Source organism: Fusarium venenatum (genome assembly GCF_020744135.1).
Source record: "Fusarium venenatum strain MPI-CAGE-CH-0201 chromosome Unknown EDB82scaffold_2, whole genome shotgun sequence".
Taxonomy (NCBI): domain Eukaryota; kingdom Fungi; phylum Ascomycota; class Sordariomycetes; order Hypocreales; family Nectriaceae; genus Fusarium; species Fusarium venenatum.
Window position 1 is genome coordinate 6,804,727 of NW_027072130.1, and position 12,106 is coordinate 6,816,832.

General features: G+C 46.9%; 6 protein-coding genes and 2 non-coding genes across 8 annotated transcripts; 5 read left to right on the forward strand and 3 right to left on the reverse strand.

Annotated features, from left to right (window-relative positions):
- Positions 1–665: 665 nt before the first annotated feature.
- EDB82DRAFT_556240 (uncharacterized protein) lies at positions 666–1,110 on the reverse strand (the record flags this gene model as incomplete). The annotated part of the gene is made up of 2 exons (XM_065609669.1): positions 666–932; positions 990–1,110. 2 exons carry the CDS (start codon positions 1,108–1,110, stop codon positions 724–726), a joined length of 330 nt encoding a protein of 109 aa, XP_065464945.1. The 3' UTR covers positions 666–723.
- An 838-nt stretch (positions 1,111–1,948) lies between these two features.
- EDB82DRAFT_500442 (uncharacterized protein) lies at positions 1,949–4,532 on the forward strand. The gene is made up of 4 exons (XM_025735658.2): positions 1,949–2,285; positions 2,343–3,025; positions 3,077–3,544; positions 3,594–4,532. The coding sequence occupies exons 1-4, from the start codon at positions 2,120–2,122 to the stop codon at positions 4,272–4,274; spliced, it is 1,998 nt and encodes a 665-aa protein (XP_025586342.1). The 5' UTR covers positions 1,949–2,119; the 3' UTR covers positions 4,275–4,532.
- A 64-nt stretch (positions 4,533–4,596) lies between these two features.
- On the forward strand, positions 4,597–5,172 carry EDB82DRAFT_475763 (uncharacterized protein; the record flags this gene model as incomplete). The annotated part of the gene is made up of 1 exon (XM_025735659.1): positions 4,597–5,172. One exon carries the CDS (start codon positions 4,597–4,599, stop codon positions 5,170–5,172), a length of 576 nt encoding a protein of 191 aa, XP_025586343.1.
- Positions 5,173–6,170: 998 nt separating this feature from the next.
- EDB82DRAFT_525092 (uncharacterized protein) lies at positions 6,171–6,497 on the forward strand (the record flags this gene model as incomplete). Its single annotated transcript, XM_025735660.1, has 1 exon — positions 6,171–6,497. One exon carries the CDS (start codon positions 6,171–6,173, stop codon positions 6,495–6,497), a length of 327 nt encoding a protein of 108 aa, XP_025586344.1.
- Positions 6,498–7,000: 503 nt separating this feature from the next.
- On the forward strand, positions 7,001–7,087 carry EDB82DRAFT_t114. The gene has a single exon. It is a non-coding gene; the product is annotated as a tRNA-Gln (tRNA).
- An 83-nt stretch (positions 7,088–7,170) lies between these two features.
- On the forward strand, positions 7,171–7,259 carry EDB82DRAFT_t115. The gene has a single exon. It is a non-coding gene; the product is annotated as a tRNA-Gln (tRNA).
- A 31-nt stretch (positions 7,260–7,290) lies between these two features.
- On the reverse strand, positions 7,291–9,740 carry EDB82DRAFT_500445 (amidase signature domain-containing protein). Its single transcript, XM_025735661.2, has 4 exons — positions 9,269–9,740; positions 8,753–9,180; positions 8,133–8,691; positions 7,291–8,078 (listed from the first exon to the last, which is right to left on the reverse strand). Exons 1-4 carry the CDS (start codon positions 9,556–9,558, stop codon positions 7,598–7,600), a joined length of 1,758 nt encoding a protein of 585 aa, XP_025586345.1. The 5' UTR covers positions 9,559–9,740; the 3' UTR covers positions 7,291–7,597.
- Positions 9,741–10,266: 526 nt separating this feature from the next.
- Positions 10,267–11,899, reverse strand: EDB82DRAFT_500447 (uncharacterized protein). Its single transcript, XM_025735662.2, has 4 exons — positions 11,557–11,899; positions 10,932–11,440; positions 10,809–10,882; positions 10,267–10,762 (listed from the first exon to the last, which is right to left on the reverse strand). The coding sequence occupies exons 1-4, from the start codon at positions 11,770–11,772 to the stop codon at positions 10,374–10,376; spliced, it is 1,188 nt and encodes a 395-aa protein (XP_025586346.1). The 5' UTR covers positions 11,773–11,899; the 3' UTR covers positions 10,267–10,373.
- Between the last annotated feature and the right edge of the window lie 207 nt (positions 11,900–12,106).

The following is a 12,106-nucleotide window of genomic DNA, read 5'->3' on the forward strand; positions in this document are numbered from 1 at the left end:
CCACTGGGATTCGATTTTGTTTTCATCAATTATCGAAAGTCCTCTCACGCCACGCTCATCTAGGGCAACAATGAACCCCGTAATCTCTTGTATTACGGTCATAATTGTTTTTATTTTCGGGTGTTGGAAGCCAATTGGATAAGCGTGCTTGCTTTCATACACTACCTTCAAACCGGATATGTATCATCGCCCGAATAGTTTCACTGTAGACATCCGAATCTCGCGGATCAAAGTAGGCAATGAAAGCACGCGATTTTGAACGATGATGCATCCTCGGTCAAGTGGGTCACCTGGTTCTTGTTCTAGGCGACGCGCTGTATACCAGGCACCCCTATCCCACGGTGCATCTCTCTCACCGAACGACCACACGATGTTCCCCAGTCAGGCACCATTGTCATGGATCGCTTCAAGAGTTTGGTAGAGTAGACGGGACATGTCCCAGCAATGCCACCTGAGCCAGACTGCATGGTGATGAATTTTACCGTTGTCCCCAGAATCGACATCGCAGTTCGTAACGGGCACCGGATCCAAAAGAAAGCTTTCCTCTCCTGGTGCAACTGCATGACTTTGGCTTGCTCGCCCACCGTAGTTATGGCCGTAATTTATCATACTGCTTTGCTTTCGCATCGAGCGACCAAGATTTAACAACGATTGCAAACCCTGCTGTGCAATTGGTTTGAATGCTATCAGCATCTTCCAGCATGTCGAGTGGAAGGGATAGCCTCACGCCTCGTACAGCGTGTTGGAGCTGAGATACCCGGCTATGAGGTTGCTGCACGATCCACCAGGCATGAGGTTGACGCGAAGAGTCTTCTTGCCGAGACAGGCGATATCCGAAGGGTCGACGTCTATGGTGTCAACAATATTATTTCCCCTACGTCCGGCGATGGATAGATAGACCTTTGCGTTTGCATCGAAATCAGTCGCGTACACTGCGTTCACCAAGCTCAGGTTAGCTATCGAAGGTTGGATCGGGAAGATCTACTCACCGGTACGGAATTCTGACATCCATTTTGGCAAGACGTCCTTGTGACAGATCTTAGCTCCGCAAAGACAGCAACAAGGAACTCGTTTGAAGCCAAAGCCTTTATAATCGGGATCTTCATCCATCTCTGTGTTGTGAAGAAGGTAGAGTTGGCGAAACGGTATGCGTGCAGGTGCGGGAGCAGGTGCACAGGATGGGTGGCAGAAATTTTGGCCTTGAATATTAAGGTTACAAAAATAAAGAACCTAGGAAGTACCCCAAGTAGAATAAATTATCCTACTAATCTCATCTCTTATGCTTCCAGCGGACAAGATGTTTGGCAGGTGGAGGCACCTGTCTTCATTTATGCAGTGACTATTCCTGCCATTATTTTAGTGTGCTACAAACAATCATCCCCCCACTGTTGCACCTAAAAAAAAACAATGCCTTTCTGATGTATTTAAACATGGACGGTACATTTTTAAAATTATCAAGTACTAAATGAAACCGCCCCTGGTTGGCCTCAGGTTATCAGAAAGGTCGGCCGCTAGAAGCTTAAGAGACGAAATTAGTAGGCCACCTTATGGTACTTAGGCCGGGCTTTTTTAGGCTATCTATTTTTGTACCCCATCGCTTGGACTTGCATCATCTTTGCTCCGGTCTGAGACGGACTTTCGATCTCTGATCTTGCTTGGTTGGGGTCAATATGAACGAACTCTTCAGTAACAACAATACAGTGCTGTCCCATGGGATGCTCGGAAAAGAATATAATTTCGAAGTCAGCCTTACTGTCGACGTCCCCAACATGAGCAACGAGATAAAGCGCCGCTTATGATTCTTGCCTACGATTTACCAAGGAATGAGAAACTGAGCCAACATCAAAATACCAAATCTCCTTCAGATTATTGCAATTGTAGGCACCTTTTTGTATAGTCGCAAGAATGCATGCATCTGGCTAATTGCAAATATCCGTCGTTCCAACAGGCCAAATATCACCCACGTCTGTTCCGTGTCTTACAAGCTGTATTGTGGTTGGTCGTCCGTCACCACCACGTAAGCTTATGTCTTGGAAGTCTTCAAGATAGACATATTTACACAATGTGGCCATTTCTCCTCTAAATCAACGACAAGGCATCTTTAGTCAATCTAATAGCCATGGATATCCCTTCTCAACCAAGACAGTCTGGCCCGGACGATTATTTTGTCATATCATCGCGTGTTCATGGTCAGAGTCATCTCCCCAGTCCAGTATGCGTAGAGGCAAGTCGTTGCCGAGCATGTCTCTTCCCTATAGAAATACAGAAGGAGTCTATCATGGCGTGTAAGCAACCTCGGCTTCGGTTTTCATCTTTTCGTATGACACTAAGCGTACTTGTAGTAACTCCGGATGGCCAAGTATCTACGCCATTCCTCATGCACGGGGAAGAGTGCTACTCACCTATCTACTTCGACAAGACTCTCAACACAGCATTCCGACTCTGCTCTCATCCTTCCTGCACCCACACAAGGGGCCTTGCCGTTACCTTTCATGCTGATTGTGCCCGCATGGCCACTTGTTTCCGAAACCCTCTCATCAGATACTGTCCGTTTACTGAATACTCGTATCAACCAAGCAAACAGCACCAGAATAATCGGAGGGAGACAATACGTATCCTGATCGAGAATGCCCTCCACAAAACATATGGGAATCTATCACCAGAGTTGTGGCGTATTGTTTCCGATGATGATGAATTGATCAGGCTTTACACCACAGCTGAAATGGCTTTGACTTGCCATAAGAGCGAACGGTCTATCAGTCTAGCGACTACGGTCTGGGCCACTTATACCACTGTTGATGGTATTAAATACGTGAGCTCATTATCCGGATCGCCTACACCTGGAACCCGCCTAGCTTGGGACAGTATTTCTTTATCAGGCGCCCAGCATTTGTACGTTTCCAGTGATCATCTCGGGATTAGGCAAATCGTTACCGACACTGCCTTGGCCCAAGTCAATGAATCAGCTCCTGTTTACTGGAAAACACTATCGATTGAGAGTCAAAGGCTTTCATTTACGGACGATGTGAGTGTTAATAACCTAGAAAATAGTTCTGTGATATCTAACTCATAAAAGGGGTACAAATTACGAGAAGTGTCGATTCCTTCTCTTGTTCACTGGTCCCGCCCAATGTCACCGTCCATTCTTGGCTCTCTGGCCTTTTACTACGCCGGCTGGGGAGAGGGAGAGGTTATTGCGAGGATGAAGACGCTCACTTTCAACCAGGATTGCACAGTTGGTTACTCAGTCTGCTGGTCGGGCAACGAAATGATTTCCATTCACGCAAACCGTACTACTCAAGAGGCCATCAAATACAATGCCGCGAGCGACGAGCATTCCGAATATAACGAGTACAGCAATTTTAAATGGACATATCATCCTGTTGAACAAGGCGAGTACATTCAACAAGTCTGGTTGCGTGGATCTACCAAGTACGATACTTCCAGTGCTCTTCCATGTCGGGGTGAAGGCAGTTTAGGTTTCCATCTGTCTACGCCCTGGGGCATACAAAAATACAAGAGACCCAGTGACATTGCACTTGCGGTAAGGACTTTTCCTTTTTTCAACATCTCGAATTACTGACACATTTAAGCTTGTTACTAACAAGAGGCGGTTGATAATATCTGGAAGCTACCCGGATCACCGTGGAAAGAATACTCCCTACTCAAGACACCGCGAGTGGCTGATGATCGCTGAAACGAAGACTCGCGAGCCTATCACGATGTTCTTCTCTCCTTCAATTCATGGAATCCCTCTCATTGCTTCACCCAAGTTACCGGACAACGGCAAGAACATAACTTTACTAAAGCAAACCCCACTCAATCCCATGCCACGATTTAACCCTCTCCATACGCTGCACTATTCTTCAGCCTCTTTGAAGGATGTCGTCAGTGTCACAGTATGCAGGGGCAAAAGCAAAAAGGACACGGGGATCATTCGAAAGTTTGATCTGGAGAACAGTTGTTTTATTGAGACCAAGTATAGCAAGATTGCAGGACTTCTGTTTCGATACAGAAATGGCTTTGAAGCCAGTGTTGGGTGTTTTCGATCGGATTCAACTGAAGTGACGCTTAGGACAGCTGGGTCTGGAGGATTGTTCGTAGGAACTCGGCCTGGTACAATAACACAACTACCACCCCATGTAACAGCTGTTAGCTTTGTGAGCCCAGAGGATGAGAAGGAATGGAATTGGAGGGAACTACCTTGGTCTGGCACACTCGAATGGTGGTTCAATCCTGATAACCTCGATACCAGCATCAATCATGTTGGTTGAGTTGATCAACTCGCGGCGCTTGATGGTTAGTGCTCTTTTTTGGCATGACTGTTTCACTGGCTTATTTCTCACCTTCGTTTTAATTCACCATTCGTTTCCGTTGGTGGAACAAAATTGTGCTTGTAAATGGGCTGTTGGTCAAATTAACATTGAACAACAACGTTTCAAATTGAATGGTAATTACCAACAGCGCCAAACCAATTTCTAAATAGTGTTGATTCGCTTCAAACAATTTCTATGTTGAAATATCCGCTTTCCCTCCTCTAAGCGACACCATCAGAACTCTTATTCCCATAACAAATTTATTCTTTGGTGTATCGCCATGTGTCTCGCTCTTACTACATCCGTTCCATGGCCAAATAGTCTTCCATCTGGCCGGACCTTGACGGGAAAGATGTTAACTACCAAATCATCCACGACCATATATCTGATCCAGGCCAACGACGGTGGAGACGCAGGCCCTGTCTCTGTCACCGTAACCGTTGAGCCACGACACACAAAATACAACTGTGATTCTGTTTACACAAATGTTTACAACAATGACGAAGCTGAGCATACAGTCATAGTCTCTCTTCATTACAAGATGAGCGACAGAATACCTCAAGAATGCACCATCAGCGTCGGAGGAGATGAGTCAACGCAGGTCTCCTATACAGCTGGCGGGACGGATGAGATGCTCACAGAAACGTCCGCTGATATTCCTATGATCATCACGGGTGGCTTAGAGTATCTCACCGGAAGCCCATCAACCTCGGTTGCTGCCAGTGTTACTTCCGATCCCCTGACTGAGAAGGGAATGCAAAGCAACCCAACCGACGTTGATATCACAAGTCATACGAACAAGCCCACATCTACACCAAGTCCCACGATTTCTGTAAGCGAGTCTGAGCCTATATAAGGCGCACTCTCGAGCCCAAGAAACATCTTGACGTCTATGGCTTTGGCTGCAGTCGCAATACTAGCCATTTCACTGTGACGGGCATAGTAGTGTTGGAAACGTTGAGATTAAACCGGAGGGAGCAACGTCGATGGTGCCTAACTACCCCTTTGTCTTCGAAATAGTCTTTCTATGAAGTTTGTTCGTCTTTCCAACAATGTTTGGATCAAATTTCTCTGCTTCATCGTTTCTCAGCTATGTACCCCGGTGACAGTATGGTCCGGGAGGCGAAAGCTTTATTAAAAGTGACCTTTTTCAACCGTATCTGGGTTTGGTGGGTACAACACAAACATAGACTTATATCATTCATATGAGTCAATATGACTAAAGTTTGCTGGATGTGGTTTTATGCCTTGACATACGCGAGGCTCGACTCACTTCAGTGGCCACTATAAAAGCAGTTATGGTCATACAAGGTTGTTAGCAGCTTTATATGATAATGAGGCCATTCACTGCCATATATACGGTTTGCTTCATCTTCCATGGTGGACACTTAGTGGTCTATTGAGACTCTTATCTATCATTTCAAACCTATTCCCTCAGGAGGCAAAATCCGGCTGGGGTTTCCAAATCTTTTGATTCCAAATGTCCGCAATGGCGCAAACCCTTTTTCCTGTGAACATAATAATATATTGCACAAGACTACTGCTGCCACAAAAACATTTCTTTGTCGCTTTTCACTTCACCAAAAACATGATAGTGGTCGTGAAGGGTCGCTTGTTCGGATGCATGTAGAAAACCTTTGTTCCTTCCCAATCACACAAGAATGAGTACGTTTAACGAACAACAAATGCTTCACTGGAACACACTGATTTGGCCTATATATACCTCTCTCCATCCTTTTCCATCTCTTTCTCTCTCCCAACAAACATCTGCCTGCGTATTCTGATCAACGCAAACCGCAACTCGTTCCTACAAAGAATCTATACAACCTGCTATCCCTATCCACCACCATCATCATGCCTTTCCGTGTTCGAAGCCGCCAACGGGTCCAGGACCCCGAGCGTCAGTTCTACGAATACCAGATAAATACTACTCTCGTCTACAATCTTGATCGACTGCGCGACGGTCTTGAGATGAACTGCGGTCGTAACAACTTCACTGTCTACGGAGACATCATGCAGCTTACCATTCGAGTTCACGCATACCAGGCTAAGAATCTGGTTGCGCAACTTCAGAGTGAAGGCGCTCTACGTCGCGAGGCAACAGAAGGGCTCCCCAAAGTTCTTAGAGAGAATATCATGGCCAACGGCTGGTATCAGATACGGCCTCATGATCGAGAGTAAGAGAAATGCCCCGAATGCGGTATGTCCTTTGTGATTGTCAATTTCTTAGCGACATATTTTGCTCCGAGGTGAGGGTGCTTCCCTCGTTGGATGCTTGATGTGAATGTGTCCTAGCCATCGCAAGCCGCAGGCCGATTTGGCTGGAAGAGTCAAGGCCGGGGTGTAAGTAGACAGTAGTCACCCCCGGAGGTAAACAATCTCAGACAGTATAATTGACAATTGTTCTACTATTCGATAGTTCCCCAAATGCACGCCACGTTGGGATGTGAAGTGAAGTTGTTGGTTCAAGGCGCTGTAACACGATGTTGTTGAGGTGTGGCAGGATGTCTGCAGGAAGGGTAATGCCTAAGAGTAAGATAGAAGAGTGGCCTATTATAGCATCTACCCTTTGAATAGAGTTCATTCCTAACACTATTGCGATTCTGTCTCTAGGTTTAACTGTAATGATGAATGTCGCCGGTTTATCCTCATATGCACTATTTAGAGACCATCTGTCATTCCACGGTCCTATAGTTTAGTGGTAATGACGTCGGATTTTGACTTGCATCAGAAACCTTCCGAAGACCCCGGTTCGAACCCGGGTAGGACCTCACTTTTTGCGCTCCACTTCACGAATTTCTTCCCCGTCACACCTCATTCTTATGTTTCTATTTGGACATCGTTAAGCACCACAGGTCCTATAGTCTAGTGGTTAGGACGTTGGATTTTGATGACCCATCGAAACTACTTCCGAAGTCCCCGGTTCGAACCCGGGTAGGACCTCTTCTTTTTGGCTCTGCCCAAGCTTGACCACATGATTCATCGTCCTCGTTCTCCGAGGCGAATCTTTGACTGCGTTGTATTTGACTTTTTGGCAGTGTAAAGTTGATCGATCCCCTGTGAAAATTGGAAACACTTACGCTCTTTCGATCTCGATACGCAACATCGGATCAATTATAATCTACATCATGCATCTGACTATCACAGTCTACCATCTTGAGCCTGTACATACGACAAAGTTAAGTGGGATTCCACATTAAAACGCATTACAATTACAAGTATATATCAATCCTACATCCAAGCTAAATCGCGTTCATATCCTTTTGTACGTATCACGCGACTTAAAAAGGTACCGGGACATTACGTTCAAGATATCCAAGCCACTTAGGCAGACGACGCTTCGATGAAGCATCAGCGCTGTGTTGCAGGTCTTCGATGGCACTGGCCCACTTGATAAGCTCGGCTTCGGCCCAAGCAGTTTGCATGATGCCCAGGCCAAAAGGCATGCCGGATTCCTTTGAGTAGCCGCCAGGGATTGTGATGACCGGGTAACCAGCCTGGGCGGCAATCTGAGGGGCTTGAGCGACTTGAGGAGGTACGAGAAGACCAGAGAGCTTTTTGCCCTTGTATGAAAGGGCGTCGTTGATACCCTTGCGGGTCGACGATTGACAGAAATCGAGGGCCTGCCAGTAAGTTTCGTCTCTTTCCCCATTGGTTTCGAGCGAGGCAAGGAAGCCATCTTGGCCGGACGCAAAGGCAGGATGACCTTTGCCATCCTCATAGGGGTACCCACCCTCAGTTCCATCGTACTTCCTGTTGAACCTAATGAGTGTTAGAGTTGTTACTCAGTAGGCAACGAAGGGAAGAGTCACTTACTCAACAATGTCCTCTAGGTTGCGGATGTTGGTGTTTGTGACCTCGCTCAGGTAGGCTTCAATGTTGCGGTAAAAGTCAACCTTGATGTAGGTATACTCCGACTCATTAGGGAATCCTCGCGTGGTACCGTAATCCCAGTTCCACCCATCAGGGCTGACAATGGTCTCGTAATTGGTAATCTCGGTGCCATTGATGATAGTCGCACCAGCAGATTTGATCAAGTCAATGAGCTCCAGAAGCTGAGACTGCATGTCCTCATCGGCATGAACCCAGAAGCTCTTCCAAGGAAGACCAAAGGTAGCCCCTTTGAGGGCCTTCTTTTTGGACAGATACTGCACATAGCCACCCTTGGGTGTTTTGTCTTTTTGCGCAGAGGTGTAGTTATCGCGACTGTCAATACCGTAAATAGCATCGAGAACCAGTGTAGCATCCTTCACAGTACGCGCAAACGTTCCAACAGAGTCCTGGTGCTCGCTCTCAGGAATGACACCAGCACGGGATGTCAGGCCAACAGTAGGTTTAATTCCCACAAGGGCATTGCGGTTGGCGGGGTTGATGACTATGTCAAGGAATGTCAGTGGGAATGTTTAAACATGGCATATAACTGAAGCTTAACTTACCACTGCCGTCAGTCTCAGTACCAAGCGAAAAGGCAATGGCATTGGCTCCAACACCGACAGCGCTGCCTGTAGAACTGCCACCAGGATTAATGGTAAAGTTGTAGGCGCTGCGAACCTGGCCACCACGGGCAGAGTAGCCTTCTGAGTAGTCATTGCTGCGCATGTCGGCCCATTCGCTCAGGGCAGCCTTGCCAAAGAGTACGGCGCCTGCATCGCGAAGCTTCTTGACGACGTGCGCATCGCGAGGGACGATGCTTCCAAGAAGTGCCCAACTTCCTGCAGTGGTTTCGAGACTATCTTTGGTTCCGATGTTGTCCTTGACAGTGAATGGAATACCGTGGAGGGGTCCTCGCACTTTGCCCTTGGCTCGCTCGGCGTCGCGCTCAGCAGCAATTGCAAAAGCGTCCGGATTGATCTGCATGATGGAGCTGTAAAATGATTAGCTTTAGTCGCAAAGTGTATCTATGTTGATCACGACGCCATTCCCGAATTGAGACTCATTCATCGCAAACTCACTTGATGTACTCCTCAGTCTGGTATGTCCGGATGAGGTAGCAGGTGACGAGCTGAACAGAAGTAAGCTTCCCAGCTTTCATGGCGTTCTGCATCTCTGTGAAGGTCGCCTCTTCAAGCTTGAATCCATTGCAATCTGCCATGGGGAAGAGATCAGAGGATCCAGCATTCTTCTCGAGCGGCAGCAGGTTGGCATTGTATGAGAAGAGAGGTTCGTTCTGTTGGTTTGGTTTGGCATTTGTACCATGATTGACAATGAGGCCAGCGGCCAAAGACAAGCTGAGGAGCTTCATGACGACGACAGTAATGAAGATGCAGTGAAGTCGAGGAAGCAAAGCAGAAAAGGGAGGATGCAGGCTATTATTATGTTTATTCCCTAGAGACGCAGCTATCCTTAGCTGGAAGGAAGCTACAGGGGTTTATCTCCGCTGAAGGCGCACCTTTCTTGGGGCGGAAAAGGCGGCGTTCTTCAGTAGGTGAAGTCCATATGGGATAGCGGGCCGAGAGGCTATTTTGGGCGCTAAATAAATGACATTACTGCATCAAATGTCATGTCACTAAGTAATCTTGACAAAGGAAAACATGGGTTGAAGAATTCCATGTCCTGGTTGATCCTCGACAGAAGCCCCGAAAGGGTTGGACATTCAGTGAGTTAGGGCGGGTCTGCTCCCTGTAAACTTAGTGGATGTAAACAGTTTAGGGATTTACGGTAGGCCTAAACTCGATCGAGGCATTGCTCGACGGCCAAAGGATGATGATCTGATCGTCGCATTCTGTTTGAGGTATCGATGAGGACTTGTAGATGAGATTCTCAAGTTTAGAAGCGTATGAAGACAATTGCTGGTGGCTGGCGTGACAGACAGATCTCCTGCAACCATCAGCGCCACGGAGTATAAAACATCGTCGTTCCCAACGTGCCAGAACCTCATAAATGGAACGGAACAAAAACAAATTAAGGACTTGATATTATTAAATCTTACACAATTTGTATAATTTACAAGATAGTATTTATTTTCTGGTTCCAAAATCGAATGGAAGAACTGCGAATAAGTGACAAGATGTACAGTACCTAAGTACTACTCGTACAACCATGACCTCAATTAGTGTCTCATTTCCATGCTCTTTCTGCATCACTCGAACTATTCGCATCTTGTGTATCCTCCTTTAATCTGAAGTCCACCTGTACCAAAATTCCATCTGCACTACTCTCGCTCCTGGTATCTGCTGCTGTATTACTCATTCGATGTACATTGGTTCCCTCAGCTGAAGTATCGCGACTCGTAAGAACGTCGTGCTGGGGTCGGAAATTGAGTGATCGCAGCGCTGTGTCTCCCTTGGAACTCTGCAGCTTGGCGGATTTCGATTTACCCGTGCTGTCGCCCTCGGTAATGTCTCGCCGTAAGACAAACTTGTCAAACAGTGGCTTGAAGCCCGGCACCGAGAGGGCAATGAGCGTTGCACCAATTTCACTGACTTCAATCACCAGCATGGGATTATCTATGGAATGTTAGACAGTAGATAATCGGCGATGTCTTTAACTTACAGGCCCATGACATGTCCATGTTCCATTGTCCTTCAATAACTAGCACCAGGCGTGCGATAGAGATGGCAATGACACTGATACACTGTAAGCCTCCATTGAAATTACTCTCGGGATAAAACTCACGAGATACCAGGTAGCAAAATGCACCCCAGCTGTATTTTTCTTTTCTTCGGCATCTCCAACACCCGAAGCATCACAATCGGGATACCGAACAACAAAAAGTCGCATATAAGCGACACTGATGAGTTGACGCTGTATACTAATCCCCATTGTAAACACGTATAATCCTCAAAGCCGGGCTGCCACTCATAAGGCCATAGACCAGTGACAGGAGTGCAATGGAAGATGATAAGCAACAGCTGAGGGATATATCCAGCTATTAGAATGCCGAATACAACCCAGATAGCTAGTCGAAGACGATCATGGACGGCGCATAAACGATGGTAGAATGCAAGACCGGACATGCGACAGAGTAAAAGTGCGGTGGTGTATATGATGTGAGCTATAAAATCGAGGACTTCGGTGTCTTCGACAGTCGGCATGTCGAGAACATATTGGATGTAGGCAAAGTGTCGTCCGGAGCCCAGCCGGATGAGTTCGATGCACAGTCCGACGAATGCAACGAAGCACATCTGAGCCGCATCATAATTGTTAGCCTTTCTACGATGTTGCACTACTCAGTGGAGAGATCGGAGTGATCGACGTCTGCGATGGAGCCGCCAAGAAAGAAGGAAGAACAGAGACTCACCCACGATGTCAACGTCAAGGCATCGTCAAAGCCAAAGCGGTGCATCAAAAACGCTCGTGAAGCAAGGCGACCCAGAACAATGATACTGGTCAAAACTGTAACAAAGATAATACCCGCTATGGCCGATGCATCTCTCGTCTCGTTGAGATAATCGGCTGTGATGCCCTTGGGAACCCTGCCATCTTCAAAGGCCTTTGTAACTTTGGGGTCCGTCATGGCGAACAAACACAAAAGACCAAGAGATGGCTCTTGGATTGGAGTGAACCGGTATACATTAGATCCAGGTATCAAAGATGCACAACACAGAATTGGTAGTGGAACATGTCCCTTATATGAAGCTGCTACCCAATGTCTTGACTAACAAGTATCCCTACAGAGTGCCCTCTTTAGGCACACTTTTTCCGCTCCCATCAAACCTCGGGAAGAAAAAAGAAACGAGACCAAAAGCGGAACAGAGAAAAGCCGTTTCATTGTCCGCGTGTGTAATGCAATCGTCCTCAAGAGGTTTCTGCAACAGTAAATTAGCTACCCTCCATCCACCTGCCACCCA

Bases quoted from the DNA above. Each gene is read 5' to 3' on its own strand.
- EDB82DRAFT_500442 (XM_025735658.2), top strand. From the start codon at position 2,120: ATGGATATCCCTTCTCAACCAAGACAGTCTGGCCCGGACGATTATTTT. The intron at 3,026-3,076 runs GTGAGTGTTAAT...AACTCATAAAAG, and splicing joins GGCTTTCATTTACGGACGAT to GGGTACAAATTACGAGAAGT. The intron at 3,545-3,593 runs GTAAGGACTTTT...GACACATTTAAG, and splicing joins CCAGTGACATTGCACTTGCG to CTTGTTACTAACAAGAGGCG.
- EDB82DRAFT_500445 (XM_025735661.2), bottom strand. From the start codon at position 9,558: ATGAAGCTCCTCAGCTTGTCTTTGGCCGCTGGCCTCATTGTCAATCAT. The intron at 9,181-9,268 runs GTGAGTTTGCGA...ATCATTTTACAG, and splicing joins CAGACTGAGGAGTACATCAA to CTCCATCATGCAGATCAATC. The intron at 8,079-8,132 runs GTAAGTGACTCT...AACACTCATTAG, and splicing joins AACCTAGAGGACATTGTTGA to GTTCAACAGGAAGTACGATG.
- EDB82DRAFT_500447 (XM_025735662.2), bottom strand. From the start codon at position 11,772: ATGACGGACCCCAAAGTTACAAAGGCCTTTGAAGATGGCAGGGTTCCC. The intron at 11,441-11,556 runs GTGAGTCTCTGT...GATGCGGCTCAG, and splicing joins CCTTGACGTTGACATCGTGG to ATGTGCTTCGTTGCATTCGT. The intron at 10,883-10,931 runs GTGAGTTTTATC...ACAGTGTATCAG, and splicing joins ATTTTGCTACCTGGTATCTC to TGTCATTGCCATCTCTATCG.